Raw genomic sequence first — 14,306 nt, forward strand, 5'->3', positions numbered from 1 at the left:
ATACATTGACACATGATTGTGTTCATTAAGGTGTTCACTAATACCTGTAAGTAAGCTCGTTATTCTCTTACATTCCATATGCTGCACCATAGTTGTAGTGGCAGAGCTGCTCATTTGGCCTTCCATATAAAGGTATTTTTAAGTTTTCGGGTGTTGAAGACCTATACAAGCCAACACGGTATTTTACGAGTCAGTAAATATCACCATTTACGACCTACGTTTATATGATTTCGAGTATTTTTATTAGTGTGTTTCGATAGTGTTCAGAGGGAATCATTCTAACAGTTATTTTGTTTTTCGTATTTTTTTTTTGTGACGAACGGTGTAAATATCTCTGTAAATACAAGTTGTATTATTACTTTACTACGGACTTTCGTCAGTGTGTGTTATTACGGATTTTCGTCTTCGTCTTCAGCAATTTTAGTCGGCTTTTCAGCTCCGTGCCCGGACATCAAAATAGTTCATCACTACGTGTGTTATGTCCTATACATTTCATGTTCAACAACTTCTTATTTAATAAGGAGCTTTAAATATACAAAGCTGTACCACAAGGGATATTCCGGTGACTATAGATAACTTTAAGTTAACAAAGTTGTAAGACATTGTCAAATGTCTTTGTTTCTACCTTTAGGTTTCTAAAATTCTAGAAAACGTTGCATTTAGATAATGCAATAAATACAGAGACATTTTACAGCTTAGGAAACAATCCAAATGTATCCCAAACCATTTCAGTGATAAATCACAAAGATTCGAAGATTGTTATAGGTAAGTACAGCTTTTGAAGAAAATATACTATGATGGTATCGAAATGGCCACCCACTGTGATCTACTACCATAAGTAAGGAGATGGTTTCAACCCTTCAAAATAGGAAACGTTAAATAAAACAGATCTCGTTAGGGACAGGAAATAAACTATTGCCTGTCAGGCTAGCACCTTAATTAACTATACCGTTCTTATTTTCCGGCTGGCATGCATAGCAAAGATATCTAACAACTCTCTTCTCATTGCATATACCGTTTAAGACGGTGTTAACGAATGGCAATGATAATGCCAGTGCAAATAACACAATAGTACATGGTATACATGGTAGTTCGATTACTAAAATGAATCCCAAATTAACAAAGTTGTTATATACCAAATTGACACGTAATACAAGAAATTAAACTAAACATCAAACTAGAGCTACTACTAGAGCTACAAATTAAATTTGTTCTTATTCTTCTTAATTTGTTGTTTTGTGGTAAATATAATTTTCAACGTTTATTTCAAACTTAAATTTAAAAAAAAGAATTCCTCTATACAAAGATTCTTGTTTGGGCGACTAGTTTGGTAAATACTAATGTTCACATCTAGAATTATAAAGTTATATAGATGGGTACATCCTTTCCCAAAGCCCAAAATATGATATATTTTTGTGAAGAAATATTGCTTTCTTGAAAAACAATGTTCCACTTGTAAAATAATGTTTGATTGCAAATGACAATGCCAAAACAAGTGCTCTAGACTGTGATCTGTGTTATACAGAAGGTACACTCGCCAATCTTGGTTTTACCCATACTATACAAAAGTTTATTAGTCGCAATTATTCTCGGTAAAAAACGGAATTGAAAGTAACGCAGTTTTACATCTGAAACAGTTTAACTCGGCATTTAAAGAAGAAAAAAACATTGCCAGTTCTTCTCCGTAAATACATTAAACTCTTTATTTACATTTCATTAATGCTGTCGGTTTCTTGGTTATACGAGAAAGCATCTTAGAATAAATCAATTGAGAAATTGAAATAGCATTCATGACAGTGTTAAACCAATTACAATTATTGTGATTAATAGAGTCACTTTTTATACAGCTAGCCCTTCTCCAATCCAGAGGAATACAATCAATTAAACCAATGTATTAAGAAAATGGGAAATCTATTCATCTGAAATCGGCGCACGAAATATGTGTAATTAAAAAGTAACGTCAGTCTGGGTATATGTCGAGTCTATTTACAATCTGACAACAGATAATATATAACTGAAAACAAAACGTATATAGGCATGTACAATTTCTTAATGTTGCTCTTGTTCGATCTTAAACGCTTTACCTCCAGTTAGAGCAGGAGTTAAAGGAACACCTGTGACATTGTTTCCTCGCCAAACTCTAACAACCTGACATTCCAGAAGTGTTTACTTGCAATTGCTCTCATTAACCTATATGTTGGTTTAAAGTTCCATTGAATAGTCGTCGCTGTCCTGAATAGATCATGTTTTGAACGTGGGTATGTATTTCACGACATGGAAAACGGCGTCTCATAAAGTCAAATACTTCGTCCCAAAATAGCGGCGATGGTATGAAGTAGTAAATTTGTTCCGTGACTGGCCGTCTTAGACAGCAGAGAGACAAGATATTAACATAGAGTATGTAAAGAAAGTAACAATCTACACCTGACGTGAATTATTAGTTGAAACTTGTCTCGATGGGCTCATTTTGGCCAAATTTGAATGTTCCGCAAAAGGGGTTAGAAAGGAACGAATATGATTCTTTGATTTTTATGAATCGTTGTTCGAATTATCTCGAATATCGTGTCATAATTGAACCTTTTAACTAGTTTTCAATTGGTAGAAACATTGGAATTAACTGAATTTCAATGCTGCCAATTTTGAAAAAGGAAAGCGGTAGTTGTGTAGCCTGTAAAAAAAAAAAATCTCCGTGTGATAACACCGCCTTCGGACACTTAGTCTTATTCTTATTGGCATTTTCATAACTTATTATAAAAGTTTTCGTTTTCGGCAAGAAGAAAATTTCATTCATTTTTAAGTACTCATCAGACGGCATGAGGTTTTGCTTTAATTAAAATTGCATATTATGAGATTACTGTCCACAATCATCACAAGGTCTTCCCCTGAATCGATTTAACAAGCAGTATTTTTATTCCTTTGTCAAAGTCTATTAATTTGTTACAAAATACTGCACTTTTGATATGCATAAACTGTTTGGTTAAGCCTCACTTGATAACTCACCATTTCTGAGAGTGCTAATATAGAGTTATAAGTCACACATGCATGCAGTTGATGTACATATTTGAAACATACATTAACAGAAATCAGTTGCAAATAGTATAAACATAAAACAATAAATTCAATTTAACATAAAATATCAGAGTAGTATTGAACTTATCATCGGTTTCAGAAACTCACCCATTGCCAAAATACAAAAATGTACAAGTGAATTGAGTCGGTTTCCACCAAGATATTTTAATATTTGGATATAAAGTTCCATGAATGAGTGAGTATAAAAACAGTCAGTCAAAGAGTTGTCAAGAGATCTATATCAACTTATCATCTATAAATGACATTTGTCAAGAGTACAAGTTTCCCCCTACAGTTTCGTCGTTATCAGCTGTAGGGTTACAAGCAACATCTGAAGAACTCTCTAGATTTTGTGGGTCCTTATCGCCATCCTCCTGGGTTTTCTCCCTAATTTGTATTTCTTTGTCTCGGGGTATTAAATATGTATCATTAATCATATCTTCTTTGCCTGTCTGTTTGTCTTCGTCAATCGAAGGAGTTGAACTCATGGAGGACTTTCTACTAGCAGATTTTGTCTCCCCGTCCTGCTTCACCTCATCTCCCAAAGGCGTTATGTAGTAAGGGTCTGTCTCGGGTTTCTCGTCATATACGCTACCAGATTCACTGACTTTATCCCCTTTTATGGGCGGAACATAGGAAAGGTTTATATGCGTTGAGGCAAGTCCAACCGGTGTTGCTGGGAGAGGGCGTCTCGCAAATCTCTTAGCAAGGGGTACTCTGAAGCACCATATAAGGCCAATAAGAGTAAGAAGTATTACAAAGGCCACGGACGGTACCACCACGTAAACTATTGCAACGGTGTCACCTGCAAAAATGTAACGCAGAATGTTAATTTTGTCGAAGCATTGCCAGTCATGTTTTTAAATATGCCTACGTTGAAAACAGAATACTGTAATTTATACTTTGCATACACACTATTAAGTATAGGTATATAATATTGATTAGAACTAAAAATTTATATAAACATCTTTGTCGTTTGCTTTTCTCTTAAAAAAGGGGAGAAATTCTTCCCATTTTTATGTAACTAATGAGATTTCCTTATTTAATTTGAACCGTGCGCGACCTTCACAAGAGAGGTTTATTACCTACTGAGCACATGTAAAACATTCGCATAATTCTACCGCCCTGTCATGCTCTTTTAGTCAGACATATTTGGTAAGGTTTTATATCTCTGAAGTTTCTTCTTTGGTTCTATTCCTCTCGAATTAGCTGTGTTTGCATCCTGTTTCTCTATATGCCAACCACCGGAGAGGGACAAGTAAGTACAAGTGATATACAAACGCGACGCCATTGATGAAACAATCTCGATATAGTGGGATTTCTGAAAGAACATCATGCCCATTTGCCTCACTCAACTAGCATGTGAAAAGCTAGAATAATCTTTGTTCACTATAGGCACCTCTATAACACGATGCCACTGACAATGGTATGGCATCTGCAAACGGTAACTTTGGAAAACAGTTTTGGGTAAAGGATTTAGGAACTATAGGTTTTTGCAAGACGTTAGAAAAAACTTACCACTTCCTGCTGGGTTCATTTCCTTGGTTACTGTAACTGTAAAATTACAGGATGCTGTATTATCAGAGGTATCTTGGAACCGATAAGTGACAACAGTCACTCCTTCCATAAATATGTCACCAGGTAGGAGACTCTGCGTCACAGTGATATCACCACAGGGATTATCTTCAACTGAGGGCGGAGTCCATGATATAGCGATGCTATCAGAGTTAGCAGGTAAGGTAGCCTGAATGTCTGCTGGGCATTGGAACTCAAGACATGCTGAAAAAGGAACGATGGATAACAAAATTTGTAAACAATGTCCGCTCTTCTTAATATCAGTGCTTGTTGCGATCATGCAACTGTAGCTCCAATCATCAATATAGTATAACATCCGTACCGAATTTATTCCATTTGCATGTCAGAATGAGTAGAATTTGGTTTCAATTGGAGAATAGGCTCATTTGTATGTGAAAATGCTGATAACATTGTTGACCACTGAATGACACGTGAGCTTTCTGACCAGAGGACTCGCTTCCCATATATTTTGAATCTTTTTCATTTTACTATCATATATTGACTGTCATATTTATATAATAAATATACTAACAAAAAAGACACCATATATTTTGAGTAAACATAGTGTCGTTATAACTTACGCCCCGAACACTGTACACCTGCATCTCTGCTGTGATCACACTCTTGAGTATAGATTCCTATTCCAGACGGTAAACAGTCACGTAAGGTCCTTTCATTTCCATTGCAGTCGACGTTGGATAATAAAATAGGACCCGTTTCGATGCCCACAAATCCTACCATTACTGCATTCGTTGCACGTCCGTATCCGAGTTGTTCACATACTACATTGGCATCTCTGATGTCCCATCCAACATCACATATGGTTCCCCACTGTCCTGCCAAGAAAACTTCAACGCGACCTGCGAATCTGTCACCAAAGCCATCCGTCAGTCGCATCTGAAAGTTACCATCAGTGATCACTGGCGGTAAAACAATATACCTAGTTGTTAATACACCTTCAGAATTAAGGCTGTTGAGGACTTACCCCAACGATCCGTTTTATCATGAACCACATTATCTCATATTCCCCTCCAGGTGCGTATCCAGGGGGGGGCGTTGGGGGCGCGCGCCCCCCGGGTAAGAAAAAGAGAAGAGAAAAAAAAGAGAAAAAAAGAGAAAAAAAAGAGAAGAAAAAAGGGGAAAAAACGGGGAAAAAAGAGGAGGAGGAGAGGAAGGAAGGGAAAAGAAAAAGAAGAAAGAGAGAAAAAGGAGAAAAAGAGGGAGTAAAAGCAAAACGCGAAGACACCGGGAAGAGAAAGAAGAACAGTGACATCATTACAGCGCTGAAGGGTAGCCAGTGACGGATCAATGATTTCGTAAAAGTGTGACTCACCCTACCCCTTACACCGACAACTCCATTTTTTGACGTTTCCATTTTCCTCTCTCACTAATGATCTATATATATACTATATATGGTCTATCGTAACGCGTGTGTAGAATTGTGCTATGAAACCAACTGTGGCTGGTCTCGAACTCGACCGTGTCGTCGGGGAACATGACTCATTTTGGGATGGGGGCGACCGCCCGCCCCCCCCCCCCCCATTCAGCATTTTTTTTAAATGATATCGCTAAGTAATTTCAAAATAGAAAGTGCTTAGAGGCAACTTACAAGGCCTGGGAAGTGTCATTTCCAGCGATCTGGGAGACATTTTCGGCCAAAATTTGCTTGTACGCTTCGCGCCAACCTATGGTGGCGCTACGCTTAGATAATTTGCCTACAGGCTTCGCCCCTCCCTTGGCAAATTCCTCGCTACGCGCCTGTTCGAATTTGTAACGCAAACAGCAGATATCACATCATATCAGTGAGCATGAAAATGGCGTTCCAGGATGAAAAGCCTCAAAACTGTCCGACTTGCCTGAAAAAAATAACCAAAAATTTTCGCGCGCGAAGCGCGCGTTCAACGTGTTCATGTCAATATCATATAAGCAAGCATCGGTTATTACATCGCATGCCATCATGTACCGTACGGTCCGTTCAAATTGCGCAGTATACTGCGGGATGCTAATGTAAACAATGACATGTCTCATGTAGATGTATAAAAAGCAGGGAGGTCCAATTATGTCAAAACTCTCTTTTACATTAGTAATGGCGAATTAGGGCCTGCACCCCCGCCGCGCATTGGCGGAGCGTCCATATGGTCAGGGGGGCGGATGCCCCCCTGACGGACTCAAATGGACTGCTGGCGCCTTTTTCAGTTCTTTACCACTTTTTACTTATTCTAGATTATTGCGCTCTCATCTACTTATTGACATTTGTCACATTTTGTTGCTGTAATTTGGCGATGACACCTTATTCTTCGTTTATCTGCAAATTAGTTAGGCCCGGAAAGGGTCATTTCCGGCGATCTAGGGAGTATCTTTACTCAAAAATTTTCTGTACGCTACGCGCCAACCAGTGGCGGCGCTCCGCTTAGATTGTGTCGAAAGCGCCCCTTCAGACCATTCTCGCCACTCCTGACCAATACCCCTAGCTCCGCCACTGCCGCCGCGCCTCCTACGCCTATGTGTGTAGTGTTCGGTTTCGGAAATATCTGCTATTTTTTTCATTTCCTTCAACCAAGTATTACAATAGCCGTTATAACAGGTTGCAATATTTGTACACCAATAAATTAACTGTGTCTGAATTTTCGAAAATTTATGACCAACATTCTACATCACACTTCCCTCTACTCGTGCAATTTTGACCGGTCTGTTAGGGGTTGAAGGAAGTTTTTTCTATATTGGTTGTCCATAGATGAAATTTTGTACAACATTATGGGTATGTTTTCAAGTGAGTTTATTCACGAGAAATGTGAATTTTCAAATTCTGAACAAATATGGGGCTTAAAACCTTGAAAAGTGGGGCTGACGGGTATTGTGGGCCGCGACGTAGAATCACCTACAAAAGCAAAGACCCACAGGAGATGCGATCAGGTCGAACATGATGTGTGCCGGGTTGACAATCTTCAAAAAGGTTATGGATGGAAAAAAAAAACTATTAGGAAATACTTGGTTCTCAGGCAAAAAGTGTACATCTGGTTGGTCATTTCAAGCCCGAGAAGTGCCGTTTCCGGTGATCTGGGGGGTTTGAAAACAATAAATTTTCTTGTACGCTGCGCGCCAACCGATGGTGGCGCTCCGCTTAGATAGTAATTCGCGCCCCCCGGGTTTGAAAATCCTGGATACGCGCCTGCCCTCACTCTCTCATTATTCTCCACCCCCCCCCCCCACCTCCACCCCTCACCGCTTATTCACGGGATCATATTTCATAGCCTTTTAAGTGGGCGAGCTCTGCTTAATAAGTTAATAGTTAGTTCAAAAGGAACAAGTTACAGCAAAAATGGAAAGTGTCGTTTAAGAGTATTGAAAGTAAACTGATACAAAACATTCTAACTTCTAGTTTGCCCTAGCATTATACTAGTCGAACGGTTAGAATTGAATAGATAATGACGGTTTCGTGCATTAAACTGATGAGTAAAGGATCTTCTGTATGACTAAGACATCCTCAGTTAAACAACATAAAGACTGAACGTCTTATTTATGAGAAGCTTGTACATTTCTTACCAACATTATCTCTGTTTCATTTAGCAAGTATAGTATGTCTACTGCCTGTGTGTGTGTACGTGTGTGTTACTCAGCTCTCCTATTAGTATCTATTTGAAGCATTTTTTTTTTCAAAAATTAAAGTCCTGTATACCTTTCATATGAAGTGCATACCTTCCACTGCATTTATATTAATTGATAAATAATTTTCAAGATTTAACATTCGTCAGATCTCTATGGGTTTTTTAAAGAATTTTCAATTTAGTTTAGACATACATTTGACACGTGCTTACAACCTAGCAAAAACAACTGTCATGAATAAAAATGGAGTAAACGTACGATTGCTCCTTTCACAAACGACTCCAGCGTGGTTCCCCCGATCACAGCTTACTTCCGAGAAGGGACAACAACCTATTGATCTTTCTCTTCCATTGCACTGCAAGCCTCCTCGATGGAACGGTTCGTTCTTGATTTCACCAAATGGAAATATTGTGTGAGTAAAATACACTGCGGTTCCATATCCCAGTACACCACAAACTACGTTTGCATCATCAATGTCCCATAAATTACCGCAGATATTACCCCAAACTCCGTTAAGGAATATTTGTACACGTCCTGCAAACATGTCCGATCCGTCCACTAACCGTAGTTGACCTTCGTCTAAATACAGATGGAAAGAAAATCATCGTTGATATTTGCAATTTAGATTTCATTCATTCTTGCAAATGATAACCGGGCATTTAAACGCTGTGATCGATTGATTTCAAATTTTTCCAACTATTTTAAGCCACTCTAGGCATTATATGAAATGTTTGGTCTTTCAACTCAAAACAAAAGAAAACATCCAGTTGGCAATACCAATGTACAAATAGTTATTTAATCCTATGTATGTTACCTTTTGGAATACAAACAACACCAGCATCTTCGAAATGAAAACAATCATGCATAGTCTGGTAGTTGCAATCTATAAGGGATGTTTCACTTCCACTGCAGTTTACTTCATCGAGTCGAATAATACCGATACCCTCTCCGAAGAGAGCTTCACCAGGAGCTTCCAAAGCACCATCGAAACCAAGCTCACAGCAAACAACCAGTGCATCGAGAATATCCCAGTAATCGTCACAGACTGTTCCCCACTTTCCGAAGAAAACTTCAACACGTCCTGAAGAATTATTTGGCCCATCTACAATTCTCGTGGACCCTGCGTCCAAGTGAAATACAAACAGTTATTGGCAGTTTCTCTATGAAAGGAAACCTACAGACAATTACATATTTTTTGGTCTGATCTGTTACTGTTTTGAATCAAACATCCTATAAATATATTGTTTATTTGTCAACAAAGTGGAGATTAGTCAATTTATTAGTCTACTTAGTATGTTTTAATAAATCTGCATTCTAGTGCTGACGTTTTGGTAACATAGTTAGAGGCTGTTTCCAAAACAATTGATTCATATATGATCCCATCATACGATATGGTAACACACAAACTTGTCAGTAAGTGGCTTGCAGCGTACAAGACGTTGGCCAAAATCATAGCAATCAAGTAGTGACATAGCGATAGGGTGTAATTCAGGGCTGGTGTACTCGAGTTCGGACTCAAACTTGGGTTAGCTTGGACTCGGACGTGTCTCGGACTCGGAATGCCCTGGGCTTGAACTTCAGGCCGAGTCCAGGCGAGTCCACTAATGTTTCTCATACCCTCGCGATCGCAAGATTGCATATTTGTATTTTTATCGTTTTAAAGAAAATAAAAATTGCCTGTTGCTGTAAGGTCTAGGGTAGATTTAAAACCTAAGTTATAAAGTAGCGACGAGTAATAACACGTACAAAAATAATGATAATGATACCACTCATATCCGAGAGAGTGTAGTGTACAATAATCTCTCAATCACAACAGATTCCAATACTTTGTCATTCAACTGAAGCTACTTTATGCACTGTTAACTTAGTCAGACGCCAGGTCTTAAGGACTATCAGTTACTACAGATTTCCCATACATGCTACCGGTAACCACAAGGTATAGAAAACATTGAAGAAAGCGTTTCCGTTAACACCTCAAATGCTCCTTGTTATTAAGGCACCAGTTAATCTTGAGAAAATATCGAAGGCCACTCTTCTGTATCATTTCCCATTTACTACCTCTGTTTCTTTCTGGTAAGTGTTAACAAATAGCATGGAAACGAAATGGTTGTAACTGATAATAAGAAAGAATGTGAATTAATTGGTTTCCACAAGCATCCGTAGGAGATGACAAAAATGAACTATAAAGTGCTGGAAATAGAACTTGCATCCCAAGAGGTTTTTTGCATGTTCAAGCGACTTCTGACCATTGATGTTAACATTTGATGACTTACTACTGTAATTACAGCTGACACCGGCATCTTCCATATGGCTACAGTTGCTTTGCGACGTGAAGAAACACTCAATCAACGAAGCTTCTGTTCCAGTACATCTTGTTTCGTGAATGTTTCCAGTTCCAATACCGTAATAGGAATTATTAAAGACCTCTAAAGCTCCCAGGAAACCTAGTTGACCGCAAGCTACGTCAGCATCTGCTAAATCCCATCCGTCGTCACAAACAGTGCCCCAACTCCCGTTGAGAAATATTTCAACTCTTCCAGCAGTTTCATTGCCACCTCGAAGCCGGATTTGTCCATCGTATAAGAAATCTGAGAGAAGTGCAATAGCCCTATAGGAATAACTGCTTTGTATATTAGCATATTCAGACAGCATTTAAAGAAAAAATATAGTTATATCTTCCTTAATGGCTTTTTTAGTAATTTTAACAAGTCATTATTGAATACCGATATAAAAGCGTATTACAGCAAATTTCACCAGATGATGACTTACTGTAATTACAGCTGACACCAGTATCTTCATAATGACTACAGTCACTTTGCGATAGATAGAAACACTCGGAAACAAAACCTTGTGATCCACTACATCTGGTATTCTACATGATTCTACATATTTAAAATACGGAAAGATTGCTTGCATAGTAACTTAGAAAGTTTTGGGGACGTCGTGGTCCAGTGGTTAAGGCAGTGGACTTATCATCGAAGAATTGCAGGTTCGAGTCCTGGTTAGATCATTGCGTTGTGAACTTGGGCAAGGCATCCTCCATTGCCACTCTTCACCCATGTGTATAGATTGGGACCTACGATCTAACTTGTAAATATAGTAGTGTGCACCGATTTGTAGCTGCACCCTTTGGGAATACCCCCGGGGGACATGTGGTTGTGGTGTACTGTGGTGTCCCAGGAGAGATTGATTGAACTGTGCACTCTTTGGTGTGTGGTTGTGACAAGTTACCAATGAACAGGGGTTAAGTTGTAAAGTCGTGTGAGGAGGCCTTAGCCTCATACAAGACTGTAAACATTCATCTTTAACTTTTAAATTTAACTTGAATTTATACTGTGTGTGAAAACCTCTCGATCTCCATTAATGAAAGAAAGTCATAGCAATCCTCTAGAGCTTTCAATAACTTACAATTACAGCTGACGCTTGCGTCTTCATAATGAATACAGTCATGTTGGGATGTATACGAACACTCCAAGAGGAGGTCTTCTGATCCACTACATTCTACTTCATCTAAGTGTATATCTCCTGTACCGATACCACAGTGGGACACACAAAAGTCCTCTAAAGCTCCAGAGAAACCTAGTTGACCGCAAACTACATCAGCATCCGCTAAATCCCATCCGTCGTCACAAACAGTGCCCCAACTTCCGTTGAGAAATATTTCAACTCTTCCAGCAGTTTCATTGCCACCTCGAAGCCGGATTTGTCCATCATAAAGTTCTGATAGTGTGAAAACATATACCTTACATAATATGATGTTAAGTGCACAGCAATTGTCTGTGTTCACAAGTTGTTTACTTAATAAAACACGTGTAATGAAGGAATCTTCCAAATGTTATTAAAACCTGCATGTGTCTGCCGATATGATGTAATACATCGGTTTGAATTAAGCTTCAAAACAGTCAGGTTGCAGATTATAGTCCATCCATTCATCGCTGATTACAAAAATTAACAGACTTAAGAAGAACACACGTAAAACTATGATTACAGATTAACTTTTTTTTTTTATAATTTAAAACAATGACGAATTACTGGAATTTAAAGATGGCACATGCCAAACCATATTTTATTCACCTATACAAATCTTTCTACGTCGTACATAATCCTCGCAAAAGTTATATCAATGGCTATGTTAGTATTCTCTTGTTAATCTTGCTTTTGTTTTGTTAAACTACTTGGTCAATGTTTTTAATACTTTCATGTTACGCGGAATTGTTCCGGACGGGACCAAATTTGTCAGAATAAACGCAGCCTTCAAAGCTTTTAAACAAAGCTGTAATTTTAGTCTAGCCAATTTCTACTTGACACTGTCTGTCAAAATGTTGGAAAAAGTTAAAAAATAATGTATATATCACGTGCCAAAATGGTTTTCGTAATCAGTATGCTACTCACTAAGTGGCTGTCTTTGATGGTGTTGATTGCATTACTGGCAGTATCAACAGCACTATTGAGCATTTGTTTAATTTTTTTAAGACATTTGACACATTATATCATAACATTCCTTTTGCAAATTGAATCACTATGGTGGTATAAGTAACATTGCTCGCTATTTGATCTAAAGCTATCTATCAAATCGTCAGCAATTCGTAACAGTAAATGTACGTATTTTAGATCCTCCTGCAAGCAGGAACTCGCGAAGAAGCCTCATTGGCTTATCAAAGCCGCAAGCTGACCGAAGTCAGTCTCATACATTCATATTTTAACGTCCATGATTATGAATTGGCAATTGTCAACAAGTCTGTAGCTGGACGACATACATTAATATTGGAGTGACTCGAACCGGGGACCTTATGATTGGAAGGCACCGGCGTTAACCACTGAGCTTACACTTCCCGTAAATGACGAATATTCCGGTGGATTACCGTTATTTGTGGTGTTCGTCTATCGTTCCTATGATTCTGTTTTGTGGTCATGAAAGGAGAAATATATCTTCAAATATTGAATTCTAGATCCATCCTGGCGAGGGCTTTGATACCTCGGAACAGTTGTGCCACTGTATACTTTAGTGTATTCTGCATGCACCTTATATCTTATCTGTCTACAAAGGAATGACCTTTAGGCACCTATTAATAAAGGTATATACATGACATGTGCATCCCTAGTCCTTCCTTGTGTCATCCCCCCCCCCCTTGCCCGCCTCCTTTTAAAATATATCCGAGAGTTAAAGAAAATGAAGGGTACTTGTATAATAACGGACATCAACCTAATATTACTTTGTAAGACAATATCAAGAGTATGTGCCACTACGTTTACTTCTACCTTTCATTGCAAAATGTTTCAGAACAAAATGCTGGCTATTCTACGTAATAATGAAAACCTAAGTCCCTGATATAATCGTCGTTCTGCGTCAATACATATTCACTGTAAGAATTCTTTCCTATATAAGCACTGTAGTGGGTACATGTTACCATCTTGGTGCAACCTAATCTGAATTGCACATTTGAATTTTCACCTCAGAAAAGATTACACATTTGCTTCATTACATACACAAAAAATAACCTTAAACATTGTGGTAGGGTTCTTACCTTGTCCATTCGATATGTTTACTTCAGATGACACTATAATAGCATATACAACTAAAGAAGTAATGCTAAATTTGCCCCTCGAATATCGCTCCATGCCAAAAGTTGATCGTCTGTATTACCAGGGAGTTATTTCGAATTTGCGTTTGATGAACTCTCGTGACAGATGTCGAAGGTTTCATGACATTATACAATAGCAATGAATCATTGGTGCATAAATAAAATATTACACTTTGAATAATATTTTCGAGTAGGCCTACAAAACAAACAAAGTAAACATAGGTCCTCAAGAGGGTGCTGCCTGTGGCAAATCGTTGCTGAAGAGATACACTATTTGAACCCACCGAAGTGTGACAGCCGGTGTATGCTAGTTTATAACCGAGTAGCCACCGTCTCGTTTGAAAGACTGCTTCATAAACAGTATATTAATATAGAAGGTTGCGACATGTAGTCTAGTTCAACACACTATAGCACCATGGTTTCACGTGTCATAGTTTAAACAACAATATAAGAAACAATATAATATAAGCCAAAGAA

General features: G+C 38.3%; 1 protein-coding gene across 2 annotated transcripts; it reads right to left on the reverse strand.

The window, feature by feature from the left end:
• Positions 1–1,675: 1,675 nt before the first annotated feature.
• LOC139967905 (scavenger receptor cysteine-rich domain-containing group B protein-like) lies at positions 1,676–14,028 on the reverse strand. Of its 2 annotated transcripts, XM_071972104.1 has the most exons (8): positions 13,773–14,028; positions 11,656–11,967; positions 10,521–10,835; positions 9,062–9,367; positions 8,506–8,826; positions 5,226–5,564; positions 4,588–4,848; positions 1,676–3,874 (listed from the first exon to the last, which is right to left on the reverse strand). In XM_071972104.1, the coding sequence occupies exons 1-8, from the start codon at positions 13,864–13,866 to the stop codon at positions 3,339–3,341; spliced, it is 2,484 nt and encodes an 827-aa protein (XP_071828205.1). In that variant the 5' UTR covers positions 13,867–14,028; the 3' UTR covers positions 1,676–3,338. The 2 variants fall into 2 exon arrangements, with proteins under 2 accessions (XP_071828205.1, XP_071828206.1); XM_071972105.1 differs by lacking the exon at positions 10,521–10,835 and having other exon boundaries at positions 13,773–14,019.
• Positions 14,029–14,306: the final 278 nt, after the last annotated feature.

The sequence above is a fragment of the Apostichopus japonicus genome, chromosome 5 (genome assembly GCF_037975245.1).
Source record: "Apostichopus japonicus isolate 1M-3 chromosome 5, ASM3797524v1, whole genome shotgun sequence".
Lineage (NCBI taxonomy): Eukaryota > Metazoa > Echinodermata > Holothuroidea > Aspidochirotida > Stichopodidae > Apostichopus > Apostichopus japonicus.